We start from the raw sequence: 26,521 nt of genomic DNA on the forward strand, positions 1-26,521 counted from the left end.
AGAGCTGGGAGAAACAGACCCACGACCCCGCAGGTGACACTCCTGCTGGACCTTTCACGTCCTCATTCTGTGAGGTTGTGCGGAGGCCCCCCGGCCTGACCATCTGATCAGCTGTCACGATGCTCAGGACAGCGGGTACAGGGACCTGGGAAACCTGTGTGCGTAGAGGTCATGGTGGCTCAGTACCCAGGCACTGAGGGTGCAAGCCAGGTTTCTGCGGATGATGCACGGGGAGGATTTGTTCAAGGCGCCCGCCCCTGAGGCTGCTGCCTGATCGGAGCCTGGGAATCTGCATTCTGACAGGCAGGTGCCCCTGGATGCTTGTGTTCTGCAAAGTTTGAGACCCAGACATTTAAAGCAAACAGCATCCTGGCAGGAATGTGTAAGAACAGTCGCTCCGGGGCCAGTGAGTGACCCCCAGCAGCCGCCTGAGGTCTAGTTTATGAACCTCATTGAAGAAACGAGAACCGGGGTGTGTAGAACCATCTAACGTACAGACGGCCACATGGTGAGATGCTCAGTGGAACTGGACGGGGGAGGCGTGGGCAGAATAGAGGAAAAGTTTGTGGACTTTTAATTCAAAGTCCTTGCCCGGCCTTTTTATGTCTTTTCTGGTTTTCAATGTCTCTTCTCCTACCTCAGCCTGGAAACCAAAATCACTGGAATTCAATGTTTCAAACTCCACCTTTCCTCACACTGGAAGTACACCTCCTTCCTGTCCCCCACCCCTCTCTCCAGCCCCACCCTCCGTGGGGTCCAGGGGGGTACCAGGTGGGACTACCTGTTGTGCTCAGTACTAGGTAATAAGACTCCTTTTGGTGTTCAGCGCCCTGAGGCACTGGTCCAAAAGTCCCTTCTACTGAAGTGGCAGGGTCAGTGCCTGAGCTCAGCTGTCTGTGTGACTGACCAGGGGCATCTGCTGTCTCTGGACAGCTGACGTCATCTGCCGGTGCCCTGGATCTCGAGCCTCTCTTAGGCCTCTTCCTTCCCAGCTTTCTAGTCATTTATGGGACCAGATGGTGAAACAAAAGTGATTTATTTTGCAGGGACAGAGGGCGCTAGTATTTATTATTTGAACACATATTTCCTGGCCCCTAGTCCACAAAGACGGCCCTTGAACTTGACATGGATTGCATTTAATCCTCCCTGTGCGCTCTTGAGTAGTAGGTGTGAGTAGCCCCATTAGAGATGGGGAAACTGAGGCCCGGACCTGTCCCGCGACCCGTCCAAGGTCACGCAGCTAGGATCACCCCCACCTCCACTCCCACATCCACAGGTGTGCGCCCTTCCCACAGTGCTGTGCTGCTGCCGGCTCTCGGGCTAGAAGAGTGAGTTACAGAGGGCACGGGCCAGGCTTTGGCTTGGGCTCGATGTATGACCTGGCTTGTCCCAGGTCCCTCAGGGGAAGGAACTCCAGAGAGCCCGCGGTTCCCCAGCTGAACGGGGAAGGGGCTGTCTAGGAGCTCGCTGTGGGAGGAAGTAGCATCTGGGCTGTGGAGGTCAAGGACGTGCCTGGTCCTGGGGACACCTTAGACCCAGCAGGTCCCTGGGCATGCAGCCCTGCATCCCCAAGCAGACTGACCCCTCGAACCGGGTCACTTAGTGGAAATAACAGCTGTCGCATTAGCGCGTGCCACGATTCAGGGTCACTCGGACAGGTTCTGTGAGGTCGGCACTACTGCCACTCCCACCGTACAGAAGAGTTACTAAAGTGACATTCTCAAGGTCACACAGGCAGGATCCAACCCAGGTGGGTTCCAGTGATCTTATGCCTCCGAGGACAGGGAGCTCTGCGTTTGAAGCTTGCAGACAGGAGTGGTGGGCGATTGAGCTCTCTGACGGAGGCCACAGTGGCTGCCACGCCCTCGGGCCCCAGCCTGGTGAAGGCAGCCCCCACGGGGCTGTCCCGGAATGGGGGCCCATGCTCTGGAGGGCGCAGCGGGTGCTCCCAGCACCAGCAGTTCTGAGCCAATGGCTCCAAGGCCACAGCTCCTGCCAGCAGATCTGGTGGCCCAGGGGCCCCTGGTGGGCGCTGCTGGTGGAAGAAGCCCAGGAAGAAACCTGTTCAGGCCAGCCGACGGCTTCTTGCGGTTGTGGACTCCTCGGCTTTCTGTTTTATTGTTTTAAAATTTTATTTCAAGGTAGTTGGAGATTTGGAGCTGCTTGAGGAAATCCCAGTCCCAGAATCTGAAAGAAAGAGCGTGGTCGTGTCAGGGTCTGATGTGGGTTCTGCTCTCAGAACAGTGTCCCCTCTGAAGGGCCAGCAGTTCCAGGCCCTGGGTAGATGGCCTTCATTTAGATCTCGCCTTGGCCCATCTTATAGATGCAAAATGGAGACACAGAGAGGTTGCCTTGTCTTAAGGTCACACAGCAAAGGAGGGAGGGCAGGATTAGAACTCAAGATGAGAACCCAGGCACCTGTTGTCCCTCCCTATTTTGGCTCTGCATCTTGTCACAGGTGGAAATGGATGGGTTGCGATTCTCCAGTCCCACATTTCCTACTCTGCTAGGGGCAAGGCAGGGCCTCAGGCCACCACCCTGGCTCACTCTGCAGACACCTGCCGCCTTCCCCTAGGTGCCTAGTTGTGTGGCCTGTGGTGAGGACTCGGAAGGCCAGCTCCCTGCCTCCTGGGAGAGCCTCAGGGCAGAGTCAAAGCCAGGGACAGAGCAGGCGATCTGAGGTGGAGTCAGTGACCTCCGCGGGGGAGGTTTGGGGGTGCTCTGACAGGAAGTCACGTGTCTAGTAAGTGACACAGCGATTCCGTATCAGCTCTGCGCTCTCACTTGGGCCTTGCCTGATCAGGGCAAGCCACGCGGTTGCCAGGAGCACTTGTGTCCTGAAATCTCTGGCCCCCTACTCTGGGACAGTGCTGTCACTGGACGTGGAGACACCCGGGTGAGCTCCGTGCAGCAGCAGCCACAGGGAGCTGAGACAGGGGCTAGACAGGTAAACGGTGGCTGTGGTATGTAGACGGAAGACAGTGGGCGGTGGAGTCCCGTGCCTGGGTCTGTTCCTGCTCCCCACCTGCTAGCTCTATTATTATTATTATTATTGATTAGTTGTTGATGGACCTCTGTTTATTCATTTATGTATCTGCAGTGCTGAGATCCGAACCCAGTGCCTCACACATGGGAGGCAAGGGCTCCACACTGAGCCCAGCCCAGCCCCACCCCTGCTGGCTCTGAGGCTCCAACTCCTCCCCCGGGCCCCAGTTCCTCAGGTGCAGCGGCCAGTGTCTGCCTCGCGGGGCTGGGTGGGAGCTGAGGTGTTGGCAGGTGATAAGAGCTTAGAGCCCTGCTGGGCACGCAGCATGTGGTGCTGGTCCCTGCACGGGTAAGGCTAGCAGGGGGTGTGACAGTCACCATATCTTGCAGCTTCCCAGGGAGGAAGCAACTGGCTGTTGGGAGCCGGGGACAGGGCTGGGCCACCAGAGGATCATTTCCGAGGAGGTGAGGTGAGGGCCGGTGCCCACAGCCGTTGGTAAGAAAGGAGGTCGGCATGGAGACACATGAGGGGGAGACCAGGGCAGAGGACTCGCCCGCCTGGGCCCCTAAGGTGTAGGAGAGCACCCCACTTCTGAAGCAGCCAGGGTCAGCGTCCCGCCAGGCAGCCCTGCAGGGCCCAGGGCTACAGGTGGAGCCCGGATGAGGGTCTGGAGCTCAGGAAGAACCAGGTCAAAGCTGTGACGGGAGGGGCCTGGTCTGCAGGGGACCCAGCTTGTCAGCCACCATCCAGCCTAGAGATGACACATCTGGTACCAAGGTGGCCAGGGTGGGGAGGGGATGGCCCAGTGCCCGGCAGAGCACCTGGGCAGACGGCTCCCCGAGACGGGACACAGGAAGACGCAGTGACACCTTCCGACATCTTCCATCGAGGTCCCTGCAGGGCGCTCTAGGGCGAAGACCCCCAGGAAGTGAGGACACGCCCCTGCCCCCGTGCTCCCTGCCTCCCTGGTCCTTCCTGGGCCCTAGAGGGGGCAGGAGAGCACTGCCCCAGGAGGACCAGGAGTTCAGCTGCCTGGAGAAGGAGAGGACGTGGAGAGGAGAGGAGGAGAGGGACAGAGAAAGGAGGCTCATCTCCGAGGGGAGGGTGCTGGGAAAGGGGCCGTGAGCCCCAGGCGGGCACAAGAGACGCCCGGCCAGGCTGCGCTGGAGCCTCCCTGTGGCCTCCAGCTGAGTCCCACGTATTTCCAGATGTTTCTGGTTAAAGTTCCGAGAAAATTCAGAGAAAAGGCCTTGTCCTTCTGGATTCTGGCCCAGGGTGAAGAGTGTCGCGGGTGGAGTCAGCTGTAGTTCCAGAGCAGCAGGGTGGCCGGGAGCTGGGCCCACCCCGAGGGCATCTCGGGAGCCCTGGGGACATCTGGGTGCCTCACCTGAGGCTGCTCTGCTTTGCCCAGGGCTGGCCATGGAGAGCAGCTGGCTTGATTTTGAACTCCAGCCCCGTGTCCATGAAGGACAAGGTCCAGAGTGAAGAGGAGGATCACGAGCTCGAGGCCAGCCCCAAAGAAAATATAGAAGCAGTGGTCAGCACTGGCCCCGTGTGTGTAAGACCTGGGTTCGTCCCCGGGAGGGCGCCTCCCTGGGCCGTGAGGGTCCTTGTCGTGGACCCTGAGGAGGACACTGGGCCTTGAGAAGACATGAGGGCAAAACTGTCCTGTGGTGTACACAGGTGACACTGTGTTCCAGGTCCTGTGCCCCGTGTTGAGAGGGATCACCCCAGAAATACCAAGGCGAGGGCACAACCTTTTATTGGAAGGACAGAACAGAGAGGGTCCTCCACAGAGGAGGGGTCCAAGTGGGTGCCCTCTCCCCCCATCCTGCCTACTCCACCAGAAAGTGGAGGGACCCGAGGGAGGAGCTGGTTCCTGGAGGCAGGTGACGGAGGCAACAGGAGGGGAAGGGGAAGCGCCCTGGAGGTGTTGCCTCTTTTCCTCTCGGATCGGCCCCATCTTGCTGACCAACCATTACCCTCACTGTCCTTTCCCCAGCCGCGGCCCTCTCTGTGGAATGTCCTGCCTGACAAGTACTCACGGGAAATTCTGACTCTCTAACTTCAGAAGCGGGAGTCCACCAGGGCATCTCTCCTGAGTTGGGTCTAATGGTCACTGTCAGAGGGTCTTTGGACCCAGAAGCCGTGCTTGTCCCCACAGGCCTGAGCCACCCAGGGTGGGGTGGCACTGGACAGGCTCTTGGTCTGGCTTGTTAATGAATGACCCATTGGTCTAGAACTTTCCAGATCATTCTATTTCTCTCCCAACCTCCTGCAGTCCCTCTGCCAGGTGCCTCCCTCAGGGCAGCCCAGCAGACCCTGAGTAGAGGTACGCCGGCCATTTCTTGGGGAACAATAGATTTTTGTTTGTTATTTATTTATTTTTTTTTAGATTTTTGTTTTTTCAGAAAAAAACAAATAGACAAAGCCCCCCCCCCCCATGTGGCTTTGCTTGGCAGGACAGGCAGGAGGTGACAGATGAGCCACGGGGAGGCCCAATGCCAGCTCCCCTGGGAAGGCTGTGGTGGCCTGTCCCCACTGTCCCCAGGTGCTCTTGTTCCCTGGAACTGGGGGGTCTCCCCAGGAGGCTCTAGTTAGTACCTGAAGTGCATTCATCGATGACAACCGGCCATGCCCTCAGCCGCGCCTGCCTTGACCCCACTTGCTCGTCTGAACCCCTCTGTTCGCTGCCCCCGCGCCACCCCCGCCCCCAGCTCCGCAGGGCAATTATGTCTGTGAAGCTTCCTTTCTGGAAGCTTGGAGGGGAGGGGGCCGCACCTCCCGTCCCTGGCTGTCCAGCCTCTTCCTGTCGCTCTGGGTGCAGCCCGTCTGGGCCAGCCACGGTGTCCTACCTGTCACCTGCTCCCTTGCCTCTGGTCTGCACTCCGTGCCCCACCCTGTCCCCTCCTCGGGTGGCCTTCTCTCTGTGCCCAGCTCGCTCCTCCCCATCTCTGCACCCTGTCTTAGGAAAAGCAGTGGCTTCCCCGCCACTGGGCCAGCGCTCTGGCCCTGCCTCGGCCACCAGTGCCCAGTGAGAGCCAGAGGCCAACTGATCCCTCCTCGGGAAAGCCACTGCTGCCTCACGTCACCCTCACGCCCACCCCGTGGCTGGGAGCACACACTTACAGGCCATCGTAACTCCTGTCCCCATTGTTGACCCATTGTACAGGTGAGGAAGTGGAGGCCTGGGCCAAAGCCCGGGCCTTGCCGCTGGTAACTGCCAGATCTGGAGCCTGACGCCAGCCTCCTGTCGGCCCCTGGGTTGTCCCTGGCCCCCCTGTGCCGTCGTCTCTTCCTCCTCCAGGTCCTGTGGGACACATCCTCCCTCCCCACGTCTCATCGAACTTGGAATTGGGCTTCCTCAGCCCCTTGGCCCGGGGCCTGTGTTTAACTGACCAGTTCGTCCTTCCCTGGCACGGAGCCCAGGGCTGGGCGGTGGGCAACCTGCTGGGCAGGGGAGAGGGTGAGTGGACCCATCCACGGCCCACAGAGGGGCCCAACGGAGCCGTAGGTGGCACTCCAGGGGGAAGCCGATATGGTCACATGAAGGCCTGAGGCTCCCTGTCCCTCTCTCTGCCTTGAAGTCCCCAACCTTCCACTTGTTAGTCACCACCCCAAGGAGCCAGAGGAAGTGCAAGGACAAGTGACATCAGTCAGTCTTCCCTCCTGTTGGCACCTTGGGGCAAAGGACTACTGGGCAAGGTGAACGTGGGGAATTTCTTCATCTTTTTATGAGTTTCTAGAAGATACGGCGCCTTCTCTGGGCCACTCACTGGGCATGCCCAGTGTGATCACCACCGTTACAACCACAGGGGCTTCCAGCAAATCCAGGCGTCCTGGGCGGAGCAGGCCTGAGCTCCTCCCAGCCAACACTCTCGGGTTCTGTTCAGCATTGATTTTGTGGGTTGGGGGAGAGGCTGATTCTCTGTAAAAATTATATCTTGAAATCAGTTCAATTCTCCCACTTGCCCAAGCAGGATCGTTGAGCTTAAAAAAAAAAAAAAATTTCCCCAGTTCTTGCTTCACTTTTTAAAATGAGCACCCCAAATTGGGCCAGCCCAGGGGAGCCTCGCCCTCGTTCCTTACTCTGGATGATAAACTAGGTCACTTGCTCCTGCTTGGATTCAGAATTCCCACCGATTGTGGCTCCTCGTGTATGCAGTCACAATGCTCCTCTTGGTTGGCGGGAGGTGGCCAGGGTGTCCTTTCCGGCACACGGCCTGTCCTGGCACCACCACATTGATGGCTCTGTAGTGGCACTGGAGCAGGTCCCAGGCCTGCCGGCCCTCGCTCTGTCCGAGGACCCATCCCCACCCCACTGCTAGGCCTGCTGGGGAGACGGAGCAAGAAGACCCCTCCTCCCTCTGTTCCTCGCAGCTGCACCCACACGAAGGAAGAAGCCCCGGGCTCCAGTCCTAGCCCTGCGGCTCCCGGGCACAAGTGGGCGAGTGCCCGTCTCAGGGCCTCAGGTGGCCATCTGAAGAAGCAGGCTGGGAATGGGTGGCTGCAAAGGCATTTTCCAACCCTGAAGCTGCGCGTTCCAGGCCACACAGGCAGAGGGGCCTTCACACCTCGGGTGTCCTGAACTCGTGGTGTCTTATCCCTCTGTGGCCTCAGGTCAACGTCTGTGACCTCGCCTGTGCTGTGTGCGCGTCCGGAGGTCCTCCTCCTGGCCTTAAGAAGCAGATGCTCAGTCCTCAGTGAGCAGCTGGTGAATTCCGCTGGGCTCGTCCCTGTAGCACTCCGTGGTTGGTGGCTTCTGCCACGCTGCCATTGGGACTGTACATGGACTGTCCTTCTTGAAAAAGGAAAAAGGCCATGAATGGACAGACAAATCTTAGTACTCAAGACATTAATGTGTTGGCAGAGAGCTAACTGCCCTGTGAATCCTGCCAGTATTGGGTACCCTTTGTCTGGAACCCATACGATGCCGGCCCCCACCCCAGCAGCCCCAGAGGCTGGAAGTGAGTTGAACTCACTGTTGATGGAGATTGGCGTCTCAGAGAGCTGAGATAAAGGGGCCTGGGTGGTGGTGGGGAGACGGCCCTTGGGCCCCAGGTGGTTGCGATTGCCAAGGGTGGAGAAGAGGGGTTTGAGAAGCGTGAGGCTCTAGAGCCCCAACTTCAGAGCTGGTACCTCTTCTCCTCTTGGCAAAGGGCTCCTGTCCCCTCACCAGGAATATTCACCACGCAAAAATGAAAGTCCCAGAGAGTGGCTCCCATGTCCCTTTAGGACAGTGGGGAAATGGGGTATCATTGAAACTTGCTCCTTTATTAAGAAATAAATCAGCCTTCTGGGGTATCTCTCACCCCGTAGCTCACTCACTCCTAAATCCCATCAGGCTTCGCCGCCCGGTGGCTCATCTTTCCGTGGCTGCAGCACTGCTCCTTAGACCTCCACCTCCTTAACAGCTGCCCATCAAGGGCCTGCCATCACATCTGTCTGTCTGTCTCCTCCGTCAGCAAGACACTGAACCAGGCGTTTTGTAGGATGACAAATGTATTTGGCATTAACCGCAGAGCCTGCTCGGGAAAACGCAGGGCTAAGTCAGCAGCCCTCAAAGTGGAATAGAGGCCACCAGCCCCACGATCGGAGTGGTGGGATCACTACCAGGCCGCGGTCCAGGCCGTGTACCTCGGCCCCCCACAGCTGACCTGCTCAGGGGGCATCTGAGCATCCCCACTGTCCCCCCAGCCCGCTGTGGTTCTTACCTATGCTGCAGATGGAGACCCGCTGTCAGGCAGAAGGCAGAGTGACCAGCTGGCTGTCCTGCAGCCACTGACAAAATGACCTTCTGTGAGGTTTAGGACAGTTACTACTTCCTGAGCGCTCGCTGTGTCCCGGTACTGTGCTAAAACAGCCCTGAGGAGTACTACTCTTACTGTGCCCAGTTTACAGATGGGGAAACTAAGGCCTGAGGGGGTCGAGTGACTCCGGCAAAACATCAACAGAATATGCTGGAAAGAGAGTCTGGGAAGAGGGTCAGGCGCAGAGCCATCAAACCAGCTGGTTCGAGGGGGAAGCTCAAGGAGAACCTGGAGGGCCGTCTTCCCAGAGTGCCGCCCTCAGGGAGGCCATCTCCGTGGGGGAGGGGAAGCCCCCCTCCCTCTCCTCCCAGCTGTGACTTCCCAGAGCCCAGAGCTGGCCGCAGGTGCACCGCCCGCCTGCCCCGCTGCCTTCAGATTTCCCAGGAAATCCAGCCTCCCGAGCAAGCAGCGCAGGAGCAGCGTCCCTTCCCCGCCATTGTCCCTGTGGCAGGCCACCATTCATCAGAAGCCAGTCCAGCTTGGCAGCAGCCCCATTCCTGTTCCGACGCCCCTCCCACACCCTGCCCAGGCCTCCGGAAGCCCAAACAGAGGCTCTGAGATGTGAATCAGGCCCTTCCAGCTGCACCTGGCCGGCCGGAAGGGAGCCCGTGCCGTGCCGCCCGCCCTCGTGGGCAGCGCTGGGGGCCCTGACCAGCACTGGGTTCCCTTCCTCCTTCCTCCTGGCCTCCCCAGATGGTGGGCGGTGCCAGGGTCCTCCCCTCCTGGGCTGCCGCAGTCACCCGGGGCTCAGCGCTGGCCGCTCACTGGGATCTCAACCCTTAACCCTGAGGAGCCCCCACTGCTCCTCGGCCTCCACCTCTGGGCTGGTGCTGAGCCCGGAAGCCGCAGCTGCAGGCTGGGTGCCAGGCCCGCGGGGGGGCGGGGTGGGGCAGGGGTAGGCACCAGAGCCCAGCAGCCTCACAGCCGCGGACCCTGAACAACGCCTGCCACCCGGCACTCGATCCTTCCTTCATTCCCTTGACGAATCTTACAGTGTCTGTTATGTGCCAGGCACTGGGCATACAATAATGAACCCCAAAATGAAAAGTATCTACTCCAGAGCTCGGGGTTGACTCCGTGGTAGATACGTGCTTGGCCTACGGGAGGCCCTGGTCCCATTCCCACCACCAATAAAAAAAGAAAAAAATCTGCCCTCTGCCCTCTTCAAGATCCAGAAGGGAGAGACCAGCAAATGAGCCAGCTGTGATAAGTGGGTCAGAAGCAGGTGGGTGCTGAGGTCAGGGAGGGGATGGGGAGAGCTGAGACCCCAGAGGTTCCTCTCTTTTTTTGAACCCAGGGCACTCGATCACTGGGCCACATCCCCAGCCCTTTTTAAACACTGTATTTAGACACAGGGTCTCTGAGTTGCTTGGGGCCTCGATAAGTTGCTGACTTTGAACTGACTTTGAACTTGCGGTCCTCCTGCCTCAGCCTCCCAAGTCTCAGGGATCAACAAGTGGGGGCCACCCCAACCAACCAGAGGTTCCTCTTAACGGCCACCCTGACCCTGAGTTTTTCTGGATGCACTCGGGGGTGGCCAGCGCCTAGCTGGTTCCACCTGGCTGTCCTGTAGTTGGCTCTGGGGTCCTTTAGCTGAGCAGGGGCAGCTGGCTTTGGGGCAGCAGGGGCTCCAGCAGGGCAGTCCTTCCCATCCTGGAGTGACCGGGAGAGGCTGCAGGCGGTGGCCCTCAGGCAGTCCCAGCCCAGTGAGGTACGATGAAACCATCCAGGGTCACACACGGGTCCTGCTCAGTCCGAGCCTCTACTTTACACCCTGGCACTGGACCTCCCTGCCAGGCAGCCCTGGGATCCCAGAGGACTGGCCACAGCTGGAGCCATTCCATCTGCTCCGAAGTGCTTCATGTTCCCCTGTGATCCCAGGGAGCGACCAGCGTTGAGCCCCCAGCTCCACTGGCTCCTGGAGATGGGAACTCCCAGCTGGGTCTGGAGACCTCGGAGTGCAGTCTGCCTAGATTAGACCCCAGCCTCGGTTTTTTTTGGTTTGTTTGTTTGATTTTTTGTTGGGGATTAAACCCAGGGCCTTATGCGTGCCCGGCAAGCAATCTACCAACTGAGCTCTATCCCCAGCATGCCCCCCACAGCCTCAGTTGCCACATCTCTAAGTTGGGAATACGAGTGACACTTGCCTCAGAGTGTAAGGATTAACAATGGCTGGAACATAGTAGGTGCTCAATAAAATGGTAGCTGTGGAAAGGTGTGCCTCTCTCTTGCTATAGCTGTGGTTTCCACAGAAAGTCCTGGTGACCAGCCCTTTCCCTGAGTTTAGGAACTGCTGAACCAGAAGGAAATGTAATAGACTCCAAACAAATCAGCTCAACGGGTTCTGTTCCTTCCCCCAGTTCTGCAATGACACACAAAAGAATGCATCAGAAATATTCAGATTTTTCAAACAGAGAAGCTGAGGCTGCGCCTGAGCTAACACTCATGAAAGGCAGATTCGGACAGTCCCAGTTACTGGAAGCTTCCAGAGTTACCTGTTTCTCTGGATTTCCATTTCCCTGCATCTCCCCTACCCGAGCATTGAGATGAGCAATGAGATGAGCAATGGTTCTTCCTTCTGCGTGGGTCTTGCATCTGAGGGAGGTTGCAGACATCACAGGAGATGTTTTAACTTAAGGGAAACCAGCTCTTCTTCCTTTTAAGATGAAACGGTAGTAAAATTTTAAAGGCTTTGTCCAACAACATCTATATTTGGTACTTAAAGTAATTATAGTTGCCTTTTTTAAATGTCCAAATTAAAAATAGACATTGCAAGGAGATCACAGGACACAGCCCAGAGCCGGGAGCCATGTCCACAGTTTCCGAGAATCAGCCTCCCCTGACCTAATGGGTACTTCAGGGAGGTCAGAGGGGCATGAACAGAGCTGGAGCCTGGGGCTGGGGAACGTCAGCAGATGGTGAGCCTGGATGCTGAGCACTGTAATTAACAAGAGCTGTGAACTGGTGAGAGATGGAGGATTATAGTATTTTCCACAGAGTTTAAGTGTGGTTCTCAAAGTGTGGTGACCAGACCATCAGCACCAGCCCCACCTGGGGTTAGGGGTGGAACTGTGTCCCCTTGCCCCAAGTTCATGTCCAATTCTCAACCCCAGAGTCCCTCAGAATGCGACTGTGGTTGGAGATGGTGTCTTTAAAGAGGTGATGGTATAAAAACAAAATGTCTGGACAGCACTCTAATCCTTAGAAAAAGAGGAGACCCCAGTGGTGTCTGAACAAGGGCGGGTATGTGAAGAGGCAGGAAGATGGGCAGTCATCTTGGGGCCAAGGAGGGAGCCCTCGGAACACCAGCCCTGCCCAGCACCTTGATCTTGGACTTCAGCCTCTGAAACTGTGGGAATGCCTTCTGTCGTTTAAGCCCTCCAATCTGGGGTCCGGCTGCCCTAGCAGATTCACATGCTGGGAACCTGCTGGAAACGCAGATCCTCAGGTCCTGCCCCCAACCTGCTGACTCATCAGTTCTGGGAATGGAATCCAGCAAACTGCTTTATGTGACTTCCGTGCACGCAAAAGCTTGAGAACCAGTCGATAGTTATTATTGACCCAGGAGAGAATGGCGCAGGTGTGGAGAGAAGGAAAGGCCCTTTTGTAGGCTCTGTGGTCTCTGGGAATGTCTCAGTGGCTCCCTGATTGACAGGTGTATAGAAAGGGGTCTACAGACAGGGGACATGGAAGCAACATGCCTTAGACATTGCAGTTTTCCTCATCACAAATTCTAACGTGTTGTTATCCACGAAAGAACATGGAGATTGTCCTGGCCCATCTTGGTGTGATGGCAAAGGAGTCCTGTCTTCCCTGTGACCTGTCCAGGGCTCCCCTTCATCCAGGATTCCTAAACCAAGCTTCAAGGAATCCACGGAATTTCTAGGGATCTGGAGTTGTGTATAAGATTTTATGAATTCTGTGTTTTTTTATTTTGATGACAATCTTTTGAAAAAGTTCAAGCATTTCTGGGTTATCAGCGTCACCCCCAATACCCTAGTCCTGCCACGGGATGCCCTGGCACAAATGTTCACCAATGGTGTTTGGTGGCACCAGGTGGCTCCATTCTATTGTTTTTGGCTAATTCGAAGTGGGTGGAGAACAAAATGTGTGGACGGTGTCCTCGTACCAAGTAAAAAGGCAACTGGAGTCACGGATGTGGGGTGCTGGAGTAAGTGGGAATGAGAAGCTGGAACCCTAGTGGCCACGCAGCACAGTAGCAGAGGTTCTGTGCCCTGAAGGGCCTGCCCAGAGCCCCCAGATTGCTCCACAGGATCCCGCAGGACCTGGGTTCCCATAAAATACCCGCTGCTGTGCTGAGGCGTTCATCTGAGTGTCTGCTTTTGTTTGGGTCTTGGAGTTGGATACCTGGTCTTATATTTGTGCATAGTTTAGTGACGCTATTTTTAACCGATCCAGTCAACACTATTCTGAAATTGTTTAAAAATTAAAAGCATAAAAACAAATTAAAACGTTTTTAAAGACTTGAACACAGGTGAGTTTGAGAAGCTCCCTGGCCCCAGGCCTCCCTGAGGGAGGTCATGTGACCTGGCTGTGGCGCTGTTCTCCTCGCCTCCTTCTCTGCTGTGGAAGAGAAAAAACCCACAAATGCCACATTTCAAAGCCCCATTGAATTATTTTCCACTTCTGCCGCTGGAGGGATTGGAGGGAAAGTGACACCAATGTCTGGGGTCCATGTTCCCTCCTCTGTGGCCAGGATGCTACAGCACAGCCTCCCTGGGGATCTAGAAAAGGGGGAGGGGACCCCCTCATTCTTCCGCTCATCTTAGGAATTTCATTGCCTTCAAAATTATCCTGAGCGATTCACACGGCAAAATTGATGGGCCCTGTTTTCCTCGTGCTCTTTCCATTTCCTTGAAGGACCTTTTTCTTCTTAATGGCATTGCTTACCAGCCCAGGTCGCCCATGAGTGCTCCTCTTACGGTGATGGATACATCTGCTTCCAACTCAGGAATTGCAAAGGTCAGAGTTTGTCTATTCAAAATACATATTAATTGAATTCAGTGACCTGGGACTGACCTGTGGCAAAACTATAGACCTGGCAAGATTGATCTCTGAGATTCCCGACCTTCTCTCTTAGGTTTCTTTTTTCTTCTTTCATAAAAGAACGCACACCTGTTAACCCCCCTGGACCAGCCCGGGAATCCTTGGGACAAAGGGGGAAGTGGGTCCAGGGTTTCCCAGGAGCACCCTTCGGGGATAAAGGGCAGGGGTAGGAATGGGGCTGGAAAAGCAGCTTGGTGCTGGAGCTGGAGGTCTGCTCCCTGTATGGTGTGGAGTCTTCTTGGGACAAGAAAGAAACCATGTCACCTGCAGCTCCTGCAGCCATTCCACAGCCTGGTGTTGTCCCTAACTTGAAGCACAACTAACAACATCTTTTCAATTTCAAGGAAGGGCTAGGGCGCACTCTGGAGAGCGGTGGTTGTGTCATGGCTCTGAGCCTACAACAGGGTGTCATTCTTCCAAGTGGGTCCCTGAATCCCTGGGTACTGGTGACCAGGATGGCGCAGCACAGGGCGTGGTGGTCTCCTGTTTCCTAGTCCAGAGAACTGGCACAGACTGGGCCTGGACAGTCCTGGGGGAGAAACCTTTGTTCCTGGAATTTAGAGGAGCACAGCCATGTCCCAAGCACAGGTCCTCTACTGGGACTCATAGCTCTCTCTCCTAGACTGTGGGCCTCCCCCACGCCCTTCCCGCCCCCGGGGAGGTCTAGCCGCGGGTCTGGACGTGGCCGAGTGGAAACGTTCCAGACGCCCCCTGACCTGTGTCCCCCCTCTTGTGTCCCCTCTGCAGCTGGAACTCTCCAACACGGCCGTCCTGCACCAGATGAGGCGGGACCAGGTGACCGACACGTGCCGAGCCAACAGCGCCCTGAGCCGCAAGCGGCGGGTGCTGACCCCCAACGACCTGAAGCACCTGGTGGTGGACGAGGACCACGAGCTCATCTACTGCTACGTGCCCAAGGTGGCGTGCACCAACTGGAAGCGGCTCATGATGGTCCTGACGGGCCGCGGCAAGTACAGCGACCCCATGGAGATCCCGGCCAGCGAGGCGCACGTGGCGGCCAACCTCAAGACCCTCAACCAGTACAGCATCCCCGAGATCAACCACCGCCTCAAGAGCTACCTCAAGTTCCTGTTCGTGCGCGAGCCCTTCGAGAGGCTGGTGTCCGCCTACCGCAACAAGTTCACGCAGAAGTACAACACGTCCTTCCACAAGCGCTACGGCACCAAGATCATCCGGCGCCAGCGCAAGAACGCCACGCAGGAGGCGCTGCGCCGCGGCCACGACGTGCGCTTCGAGGAGTTCGTCGCCTACCTCATCGACCCGCACACGCAGCGCGAGGAGCCCTTCAACGAGCACTGGCAGACGGTGCACTCGCTCTGCCACCCGTGCCACATCCGCTACGACCTCGTGGGCAAGTACGAGACGCTGGAGGAGGACTCCAACTACGTGCTGCAGCTGGCGGGCGTCGGCGGCTCGCTCAGGTTCCCCAGCTACGCCAAGTCCACCCGGACGACGGACGAGATGACCACCGAGTTCTTCCAGAACATCAGCTCCGAGCACCAGACGCAGCTCTACGAAGTCTACAAACTCGACTTTTTAATGTTCAATTACTCAGTGCCCAGCTACCTGAAATTGGAGTGAGGGGCCGGTGGGGTGCGGTGGGGGTGCGGTGGGGGTGGGGGTGGGGTGGGCACCGGGGGAGGGGAGCGGGCCGAGGGAGAGAGTCATGCTTTTTAATTTAAGATTTTTATTTGTCAAAAGAATTCTATGGATATTGGGTTATTTTGTAAATTAATATTGCTTCGGGGAACGTGCTGCGAGCAGCATGTGAGAATTTATTTAAAGTCCTTCGAAGGGAGGGACCGCCGTCTTCAGCAGGGGAAGAGGGCGGCTTGTCCTTGTTTTCAGAAGTGAATACTGCAACACTGTCTCAGAGGTTTCCTGGTGTCCTGGTGAATTCCATGATGACTTGTGCATTCCATGAGTTCTGATTAATGTTATTTATAGTTATTTAAACACGGTCTCTGTATAGATTTCTTTTTGGCAGCAGAATGCTGAGGTCCCCTGAAGAAATCTATGACTCCAGCTTTGCTTGCTGCAGCTCATTGGGGGGGGCACGGTGTTCTCCCTACTAACCTCTCATGGGGTCGTCAGGTGACGATCCTGGTGATGTGTGTGGATGCCACTGTTCCTGAAGTTCTGCTGGAGAGAAATAGGTCACTATTGCACTCAGAGGCATCTTCCCAAGGGGCTAATTCCAAACCCAATGCAATTGACCCCAAAGTCCCTTGCAATAAAGAAATGTGAGTCTGTTTTTTTTTTTTTTTTTAAACCCAAGGAGAGAACTGATTGTAGCAATTTTTTTTTCACCAAAATTAGCAGCCTGATAGAATAGGCTTTTTTTTAACAGAAAATTTTAACTGGCAGTGCCGGTTGTGGTGAAGGTGAAGCAGCTGTTGCTTTATAGCCAACAAATATTTATTGAGCATCTACTATATTCTAGGTTCAGGTATAGGCCCTGCAGACAGAGCATTGAACAAACCCAGTAGACTTAGCCCTCAAGAAGCTTTACGTGGACACAGAGCATCCAGCTCGACATTAACCAGACCCCTGATCCTCACGGACTTCCCGTGGGGTTTGGACTCTGTAACTCTAGAAGGCCCGTGACCCCTACATATTTGCATTTTTGTCTGGCCCAAATTTGGAAACCACACACTTGGCTCAGGCTACTCAGTGAGTAATCTAAGGTCATCACCCAACACAAGAAATAGCAAAAATATTTCCTATTTTGTGCCCTGAAGCCCCGGAAGGGACTCTCCAGGCACAGCGTGGAAGAGTGCTGTGGCCGAGGTCTGGTTGGGTAAGGAGAGGAGAAGTGTGTACGCTGCCCAGGTACACACTTGGGGATCTGCAGCAGGCTGGCATTTATGCCCCTTGTGAAGAGCAGAAGTGGGCTGCGTGGGCACGTGCTTCCCGCCCGCCCTCCCCATCCTGCAGAGGCTAAGAGGCCATCCGAACCTGCGTGACTGCCGAGCATGGGTGGCAAGGACAGCCTCCCGCCCTCTTAATCCACGCTCCCCCTCCTCTGGAAGGCTGGCCGCTGGCCACTCCTGTTCCTTGCTGATTAACATCCAAACCTGCTTCTCATTTCCAGCCATTTCCAGCGCTTTCTCGGTGGAAGTTTGAGCCACATCCCTCTTACAGCTAGTGAATGAGTCGGTGACAGATTCTGTATATAATAATGATAATAATAAAAATAATAATAATAGTTCTAATAATAGGGGAGGGTGGGATGGGGTGTGGGTAAGTCTTGCTTTTTGTTTTTGACGCAATATAGAGTGAAGGGGTGAGAATATTCTAAACAGAAATGAATAATTTATTCTCAGAAACTATTAAAGTTGTGTTGCAAAGCCCACAGCGAGCTCCCCGAGCAGCCGCTGCAGCATCTCAACCAGGAGATCAGATCGTTTCATTCCACTTGAGGGAGAGGTGTGCCAGGGAGGTGGCTGAGGCTATTTATAAAACATCACATGTCTTCCGGGCTCTCTCCTCTTTGTGACGGCACAGCAACTTTGCCCTTCGTGGACAGAGATCTATGCAGTGTGTTTGAGCGAGTAGAGTGACAGACCTTGGCTGTCTCTGCAATTGAGAGTCTGGACTTTATTTCCAGGCGGGAGACAGTGTCCTCAGAGACAGGGCTTCTGTTGAAGCAGGCCGTGCTGCATGTCCTAACCCGTGCTCCACCCGACAGGGCTCTCTGGGACACTGAGTTGCTGTGATGCAGATGAGGCTGGTGGTCGGACGTCCTTGGGAAACCAAGTTGAGCGAGTCTCTTTTCTGAGTGGAGAAGGCCTGTCAAGTGCATGGTGAACCCCAAGGCCATCTGGGAGTCGGGCATTTCCTGCACTTGGCATGACCAGGAGGCTCTATTTTGCATATTAACTCCCAGAGCTGATGTCCCACAGAGGGTGCTTCGGTTAGGGTCAGGCAGCCCCTCCAGGGTCTGCCAGGACCAACCCTCTTGATCCTTGCTTTTGCTTTTGCCCCCCTCCAAAAACAAACAAGGAAAACCAAAATGGCGCCAGTCTCCATCTGGTTCCCAGTCTCAGAGGATTAAATGTTGACTTCAGTGCAAGGGGTCTAATCCTGGACACCAGCACGGACAGCCAGCACCACCCCCAGAGTGGAGGGAAGTCATGGGTGGTGTGGACGGAAGGGCAGGGGTGGGGCAGAGTGCATAAGGCCACTGAGGGCCCCCCTGCCCTGCCTCCAGTCGCTCACGGGAACAGGTGACCCTGGCGGAGGCTTCTGCAAGTCCACAGCCTGCAGCTGTTCACTGTGTGCTTTTTTCCCCTGGTTTTTACATGGAAATCCACATTGGTTTCCGTGTTGGCACCCTCTGTCTCCTTCCTGTGCAAGCTCACCCGGTGCCGTGTGCAGATGGCCTTTCGTTGGCTTTTGCCTCTTAAGTGAGATAGATTGTCCTTCAGGGGACGAGGCGTCATGTCTGAAATGAGAAATTCTTTCTCCCGCGTTCTGTTTTGTGTTCACGTTTTGTTTTCTAACGACATAAATTTTTTTTTTTTTTTTTTTAACAAAAACTGATGGAACCATTTTGCAGAATGTAGAACGTATTCTGTGTCCTTGGCTAAAGAAATCCATGGGTGAAGTGTGCCTGGGAAGCAAAAGTCAGTGTTTCCTAAAGAAAAAAAAATGTTTTAAGATGCTTCCTATTGCATGGGTAGCTGGAGAAAAGCGTGGGCCAGTGTCCCAGCTCCAGGCCACTTTTCAAAGGGGCTGCTGTGCTTTAAGAACCAGGTGTCGTCAAGGCTGTGTTTACGAGGACATTCCTGCTTACCTGTCCCTTTGCTTGGAGAAGTTGAGATTTTGTCAGCCGTGGGTTTGGTGCCTGCAGCCTCTCCAGACCCCCCTCACTGTCCTCCCCAGCTGGTCTGGGAAGGAGGGCAGCCCAACAACCGGACTGTCTTAGAGGAGACCTGCCCGCTCCCTGCCCAGTGGGTGAGCCTCGCCTCCCCTCCTGCTGGTTAGGGCAGCGGGAACTTCAGCAGAACCAGGCCTCCCGGAAACAGGTGAGCAAGCACGTGGTATAATCCATGCTATTAGGAGACTCCAGAAAAGAGTGCAAGGCCTTAGCACACTCAGAGTGCAAGGGACCACGATTATAAAAGTCCCTCTTCTAACCTGGCAAAAAGCAGAGGGACTCAGCTAACTTTCCTCAACAGTTCTTCCCTGCGTGCGTGCATGAGAGCGCACACATACACACACACACACACACACACGCTGAGCTGCCCTGCCCTGCCCTGTGCAATCCTGGTGACCGGGTCCCATCCTCCCCCACCTCTATGTCAGCAGGACTGACCACACTCTTCCCTGAACCCCACCACCAGAGACCCCCCAGCCTTTCCCGGCACAACCAACAGGACCAGCTTGACCCTTGGCTGTGAACAGGCGGATTTCAGTCTCTATTCTTTGTTAGGTACAGAAGGGGCTGCCTGTATTTTTTTATGAGCATGCTCAGTGTGGCATGTGGACATATGATTTAACATCTTTGTGGGGTGTGATTGTTTTCCTTTTACATATCCGTATGCAGTAGAGGGCCTGTTGTAGAAAACGCTCCCGTGTCTTCCTGTACTGTTAAAGAAAGCTGAATTCCACATTGCCAACAAAAGCGTGAAATGTTCATGAACCTTCCTCCAGGAAAAGCCATTCAAGCCTGATTATTTTTCTAAGTAACTTCAATTAAATTGAAGAAAGAAAAAAAAAAGTCTTTCTGTGTATGGTTTGTTCATGGGTCGTTAACAAAAGACTGTAGGGGCAGGCTGGGCTGGGCTCCCCAGCACGTGGGAGGCCCGGCTCATGTGCATCAAAGGGTGGAGACGTGGATGCCAGCCGTCCACCCGGCCACGGCAGAGAGCATCGTGGACCCCAATCCTGGTTGGTGGGTGAATGGAAGCTTTTCTTCATTCCATTTTTACTCCTGTGGAAAAGAAAGCAGGAGACTCCCAGGGTTCAGTGGCGTAGTATTCAAACCCAGGGCCATGTGTCTTCAACCCCGTGCTTTGGGCATTGATCATCACACCTCTCTAAGTGACTCCCACACAAGGGGGTTGCCACTCCGCATGTTAAGCCCCGATGTTCTGTTCCTTGTCTGGTGCCCCACAGACCTTTCAGCTCCACACATGGGTGCTGCCTTAGGCCGTTTTCTGTTGCTATAAGCAAATGCCTGAGGTAGGGACTTAATAAACAGTTTTACTTGGCTTATGGTTCTGGAGGCTGGAGGGTCAGGTGTCATGGCACTGGTGGCCTAGCAAGGACCCCCTTGTCTGGATCACCACCATAAGGCAGAGAAATGGAAAGGGGGCCAATCGCATGCAGGTGGTGAGGCAGGCAGCGAGGGAAGTTCAGGAGCCTGCCCCCTGGGAACTCACCAGGGTTCTACAAGAACATTAATCCCTTCAGGGGGTGTGCTCGGTGCCCTCTTAAGGGTTCACCACCCCAGCACCACCACCCTGGGGACCGAGCTTCTAGTACACAAACCCTTGGGGGTGCACCCGGCTATATCCAAAACACGAAGGCATCTTTCACCTCTGTTGGCAAAAGTCATAGATTTTTTTCAAAGAAGAAATCACACAGTTGTTTATCATTATATTCTCACTTCCTTAAATGCATTAACTAAACACTTTAACACGACCTCAGTGGGTGCGGAGATCTATGGCTTTCCTCATCCGTGCCGGACATGGTCTCTGATGTGGCCGCTCACTGGCCGCTCCCGCCCCCAGTGGTCTGGCTCCCACTCGTTCCTGTATGGTGACTGTTCTTGCTGTGGTCCTATCTGGGGGAAATGCTCAGGCCACAGGGCTTAGTCACCTTCCACTGACAGAAAACACTTCTTCTTTTAATCAGTGAGTGGATGTAACTTAGCCATGACCTGTCCCTGTCTCGCTTGAGACACTGAATGTTCATGGGAAGCAAAGATGGACGTGGCCCTCTCCAGCCCCCTGTGGCCTGCTTGGAGAGGGGCTGAATGGCCTCTTGTCCGTGGCCAGCTAATCCTCGGGAGTTTCCGAAGGCTTCACAGGTGCCCTGCATCTGACACTGCAGAGGGGACCGAGGCAGATGAGGCTGTGGCCCAGAACATGGCCAGAGGGTGAGAGTGTCATGATCCCCCACCCAGTGGACAGAACAGGAGGAGGCCAAACGCAAGCTAAGATGTCACTGTGCCCACTCTTGGCATGAACTCCCCTAAGTTACGCCTTTCCTCCACTTTTGGTGTTAAAATAAATGATCTTTTATGATGCTGGACGTTAATTGATACTAGGAAGTAATTAAAATATTGGCAACTTCATGTCATTCTCCAAAGTCACCGTGAACGTTTTTTTGAAAAAGTCCTGATCTCTGAAAAGTCCAGGAACCACCCGCCGGGAGCCGGGAGTGCATTTGGGGCATGAACTGACGGGGGGAAACCCAGGGCTTCCCAGGGGACAGAGTTCTGCAGAAATCCCTCTGGACACACAGTTCTGAGCATGACCCGCACTTGGCCCGTGGCCAGGGCCCCCAGTGGAGCCCAGATGACCGACAGGAAGTGGAAGGCGTCTTGCCTGCACTCACTGCCGCGTACAGAGGTCTGGTCTGCGATGACAGGCACCACCAGAAACAGACGAGCGGGTGAGAAAGCCCAGCTCCCCCCCCCACGGCCCCCGTTAGGACCAGCTCTTTCCCAAGCTGCGACAACCCACCCAGAGGACAGCCAGAGGACGGGAGTGAAGCAACGCGACGACGCTGGCCAAGGACGGTTCCTGAACACACAGGGATAGAGGACACCACGCCGCAGGGGAGATCCGCGGGCGCCTGGAGGTGACCAGCCCCAGTCCGCCCACCTTGGAGCTGCTGGTGACCCAGGTCCTGTGCCGGGTCCTGTTCCCTCCTCTGCACGATAAAAGGAAGGGGCTCTATCTGGGGTCTTCTGATTTTTTTTTTTTTTTTTTTTTTTAAGGAGCATCTTTTAAAATCCGTGTGCAGTTCGTGAAAAACAGACACAGTAGGAAGCTGTGATGGGTCATGCAGGCCCCTAAACTCCTGTGGACCTCCCGGGGCCCACTCCATTAGGTGGCCTCTGAGTCCTTCTGGCTGTGACAGAGGGTCCACCCGGAGCCTCCTCTGTGGCTCCCACTCTTTACTCCAGAGCGCTGGCTGGGCCAGCCACGGGAGCCACGGAATCAGACCAGCCTCAGCAAGGGAGTCCCGGGTCAGCACTGAATGAGATCAGGATGGAAGGAAGAGTCGGGGGCGCGGTGGCGCCCGCCTGTGATCCCAGCAGCTCAGGAGGCCGAGGCAGGAGGATCACAGGTTCAAAGCCCGCCTTGGCAAGAGCGAGGCGCTGAGCCACTCGGTGAGACCCTGTCTCTAAATACCAAATAGGGCTGGGGTGTGGCTCCGTGGCTGAGTGCCCCTGAGTTCAATCCCACCCCTCCCACCCAAAAGAAGCTGGGAAGCAAAGTGTAGACCCCTCTTTGCCACGGTCTCCAGGGGAATGGAGGCGCAGACCCCAGCCCCGTCAGTTCCACATTCAAGAGGCTGGAATGAAAAACAGTCTATTAATCATTTTTTTTTTTTTTGCTCAATGTTTGTTTTTTAAGACACTGGAGCATCTCGAGAGGGGAGAACAGCGAGGGCGTTGTACTCACCGTGGGTCGGACCAGCCAGAAGCCACAGCGGGCTCTTGTAGGGCTGGGCAGACTGGGACTGTACCTGCTAGGTCAGACCAGAAACAGCTGCAGGCTGGAACCAAAGTGGCCACGGGACCGGGAAGGAAAGGCCTGAAGGAAGGGCTCTGACCACAGGAGGAGGCCTCGGGGGCTGGGCTTCTCCGCACAGGAGCACCACTGCAGGTGGCTCAGAAATGCTCGCTGATGAATATCCACTTTCTGGGGGGAGGTACTGGAGATGGAACTCAGGGCACCTGGCCACTGAGCCACATCCCGGCCCTGTTTTGTCTTTTATTTAGAGACAGGGTCTCGCTGACTTGCTGAGGGCCTCGCTAAGTGGCTGAGGCTGGCTTTGAACTCTTGATCCTCCTGCCCCAGCCTCCATTGCTGCTAGGATTATAGGCTTGCACCACCGCATCCGGCAAAACAAACATTTTCATAGGGAAAACTGACCATGAAAGTGGCTTTTACGAAGTACAGGATATGCCACGCAGCGTGTGGAGTACTTTAAACGTGATCCTCTAACAACCAACCGAGTAAAGCCTTGTACCCGCTTCACAGATGAGGAAGTGGAAGGTCAGATTCAACACTAGCCCAGGTCCCTGCAGATCTGACCCTGGTCGTGAGGACTCCCAGCGTCCCTGGTGGGCCAAGGCAGGAGAAGGCCGGAAGCCTGCACCTGGGAGTCGAGGGTGCCACCAAGACGAGAGGGAGAGTCAAATACAGCTCACCCACAGATGAAGACACTAACAGGTTAAAAGAGAAGAGCCAGAAGACAAGAGGGCCCAGGACAGCTCAGACAGCCTCAGGGCTGGACAGCCTGTCCGGGTAAATGGTTTCTACTCGTGCGTCCTAGAACAGCTTCTCCAAAACCACTGACCATCACATTGGGACCAACCGTTGAGAAAGGTCTACTTCACCTACGAGCTGAAGGCAAAGTGAAATCCAGATGGCGGGGGCGTGTCCAGGAGGGGGGAGACCCCGGGGTGAAGGAGCCACCTGGGCTTCCAGCCTCAGCCCCCCGCTGCTTCAGGAGCCTGGGTGTGGTGGCCCCACCAGAAATCCCAGCCACTCAGGGGAGGCTGAGGCAGGAGCAACACGAGTTCAAAGCCAGCCTCAGCAACTTAGCAAAACCCTCAAAAAAAAAAAAAAAAAATTAAAAACCAACGATGCAAAGCAAAGAGACGTTCAAGCTGCTGATCACCCAGAACAGTGCCTCTGAGCAGTGTCCCCTGGGCAGGGGCAGCAGTGGTGGGACAGAGCCATTCAGCTAGGATGAATGGCCTTTCCAAGCAGCGTACGGGAACCAGACAAGAGAGAAGGCCTAACTGGCAGGTGGGACAGTCAGGGACAGAAATGGCTTTGGATACCCAAGGGCCTAGGTCTGCAGAGTTTCCCGTGGGGTGGCTCCCTGCAGCAGGCCCCAGCCATGGCGGACTCTAGCCCTGGGGCAGGTCAGTAGCAGAGGGCTTCCCCTCCACACCCCACCCCCAGGAAACCACAGCCTTCCAGAGGCGCAGTCATTCACGCCAGGCACACACCTGTAATCCCAGTGATCGAGGAGGCCGAGGCAGGAGGATCTCGAATCTGAGGTCAGCCTGGGCAACTTTGTAAGACCTTGTTTCAGATTTTAAAGGGTTGGGATGTAGCCCTGGCAGAGAGCTTGATAAGCACGTGAGTGGCCCTGGGTTCCATCCCAGCACTGTCAGAAAAGGAGAGGCAGGCGTTCATTCACTCACCCCTTCAAACATACGTCACCATCTGCCGGTCAGACCCTGTGCAAAATGCCCAGGATACGAAAATTCTAAGGACTTGTAATCAAATAAGAATGCAGAGATGTTAAGAGATACTCAATGGCTGGCGCTGTGGTGCACACCTGTAATCCCAGCAGCTTGGGAGGCTGCGGCAGGAGGATCGCCAGTTCAAGGCCAGCCTCAGCAACTTATTGAGGCCCTAAGTAACTCAGTGAGGCCCTAAGTAACTCAGACCCTGTCTCTAAATAAAATACAAAAAAGGGGATGAGGCTCAGTGGTTAAGTACCCCTGGGTTCACTCCCCAGTACAAAAAAAAAAAAAGAGAGAGAGAGAGAGAGAAAGATACTCAGTGGAATGAACCACAGAGACAGGACACCAAGTTCCCCTTGGGACAGAAGCCACCCAGGTCAGTAGGTGGAGAAGTGGAGGGAAGGGGGAGGGCTGAGCAGTGGTTCTCAGCCAGGGAAGAGTGGGCCCCAGAGGACGAATCTCTGCCTGGTTCAAAATGTCACCAATGCCACCATTGCGAATCTCTGAACCGAAAGACTAGGGTCAGGGTAGAATCTGCGGCTCTTAGTAACCAAAAGGATGTACAGGTGAGGAAGAAGAAGTGAGGGGGTGACGGTGGCCCTGTTCCCAGCTTGGGAAACCGTAGCTGGAGAGGGGCACCTTGAATGAGGCCAGGTAATCAACCAGAGGTGGAAACAGGGTCGCAGGAAGCCGGCGAGGGGGTTGGGTGTGCTGAATTGGGCCTCGGTGGAGCTCGGGGGGAGATGGATGAGTGGTTCCAGAACTTCACTCCTGCAGTCCCGCCTGCAGAGCAGCAGCTGGGTATTATTGGGGCGTTGCCAGAAATGTGCTGTTTCAGGTACTACACCAACCCTCCTCCTTTTAAGAAGCTTCCCTGGTGATTCATCTGCACACTCACATTTGAGAAGCTCTGGAACAGAGCACACGATAGTCTGGGGTAAAGCTGTGACTTTGGGGGAGGGATTTAGCTGACATTTTTGCTAATTCTTCCAGCAAAACCCTGAGATGTGTATGATCAGGGCACCATATCTGGTTGTACAGGTTGTGTACTGCACAAAAGTAGGCTGAGGATGAGGCTGACATTTGACATTTATCCTGAAATAAAAGGGGGGGGGAATTTCTCTCTCTCTCTCTCTCTCTCTCTCTCTCTCTCTCTCTCTCTCTCTCTCTCTCTCTCTCTCTCTTCTCTCTCTCTTAACCCTGCTTGCCAAATTAAGGGGCTAGGAGCTGTGACCACACAGAAAGTATATTGTTCTAATTTGCACAAAAGCCCTATGATTTTAGCAAAGACCCTGGATATAATAGCTCTGCACTCATTATCTGCAGTTCTGAAATCCACAAAACCCTAAAAACCAAAACCTGTTCAACAGATTTGCAGCAAGCTCACTTGGCAGCGAAACCTGACCTTGGCTAACACGAGACTAATTATAGTCTTTATTTATGCCACTGACTGTGAAGATCCATGCATTTTCCTGCAGAATCGTTCACGTGTTCTATTATGAAAAGTACGGGCCTCATACTCTATTGGGGTGTTAGGGATACATGCAGTGTATTTTTTTTTTTAATTCCAAAAATTCTGAATTCTAAAACACACCTGCTCCTAAGGGATCAGGTAAGAGCGGTCAGCTTGTATATCCCAGTTTTACAGATGAGGAAATCGAGCCCCAGAGGGACAGTCCATGCAAAGATAGTCCAGGAGGGAGCCCAGGCTGAAACTCCGTGCTCTGATGGGGGTAGACGCTGCTGCGGAAACCTCTCAGCCTCCCCTCACAAGTGGTGCGTATTTTCAGACAGAAGCACGGGTAGGGGACCCAGGGAGCACCGAGCCTCTGCCTCGTGGCTCTTGCTGCAGAAGGCCAGGTCTGCGCTTGAACTGCACTTGTCCAAACCTGCCTCTGTGCGTGCTGACAGGGTTTAGCCTAAAGCCAGGCGCCCTGCGAGGAAACATCCATCAACAGCAGAGACCCGGGCGGTACCGTAGGAAGGATGAAAGGGAGAGCGCTCCCGTCGGGGCTGTGATTGAGAGGAGGCGGCCGGCTATTGACATCTCCCAAGTCTCCAGGAGCAGCGGGATCCAAATGCCAACTCCTCTGAACAGGCCATTCAGAGCGCGCGCCTGTCATCTCTTCAGAACCGAGGGGCTCGGCTGCTCCGCTCCAGCCAGAAGAGAATAGGCTTTCTTCTCCT

At 55.2% G+C, this 26,521-nt stretch overlaps 1 protein-coding gene across 1 annotated transcript in view; it reads left to right on the forward strand.

Annotated features, from left to right (window-relative positions):
- Positions 1-15,465, forward strand: part of Chst11 (carbohydrate sulfotransferase 11) — a 214,296-nt gene extending 198,831 nt beyond the window's left edge. Inside the window, exon 3 of the mRNA XM_076853245.2 lies at positions 14,611-15,465. Coding sequence (XP_076709360.1) covers positions 14,611-15,465 — 855 coding nt within the window. The remainder of the gene's footprint in view (positions 1-14,610) is intronic.
- The last annotated feature ends 11,056 nt before the right edge of the window (positions 15,466-26,521 follow it).

This window comes from Callospermophilus lateralis, chromosome 4 (genome assembly GCF_048772815.1).
Source record: "Callospermophilus lateralis isolate mCalLat2 chromosome 4, mCalLat2.hap1, whole genome shotgun sequence".
In the NCBI taxonomy this organism is placed as follows: Eukaryota; Metazoa; Chordata; class Mammalia; order Rodentia; family Sciuridae; genus Callospermophilus; species Callospermophilus lateralis.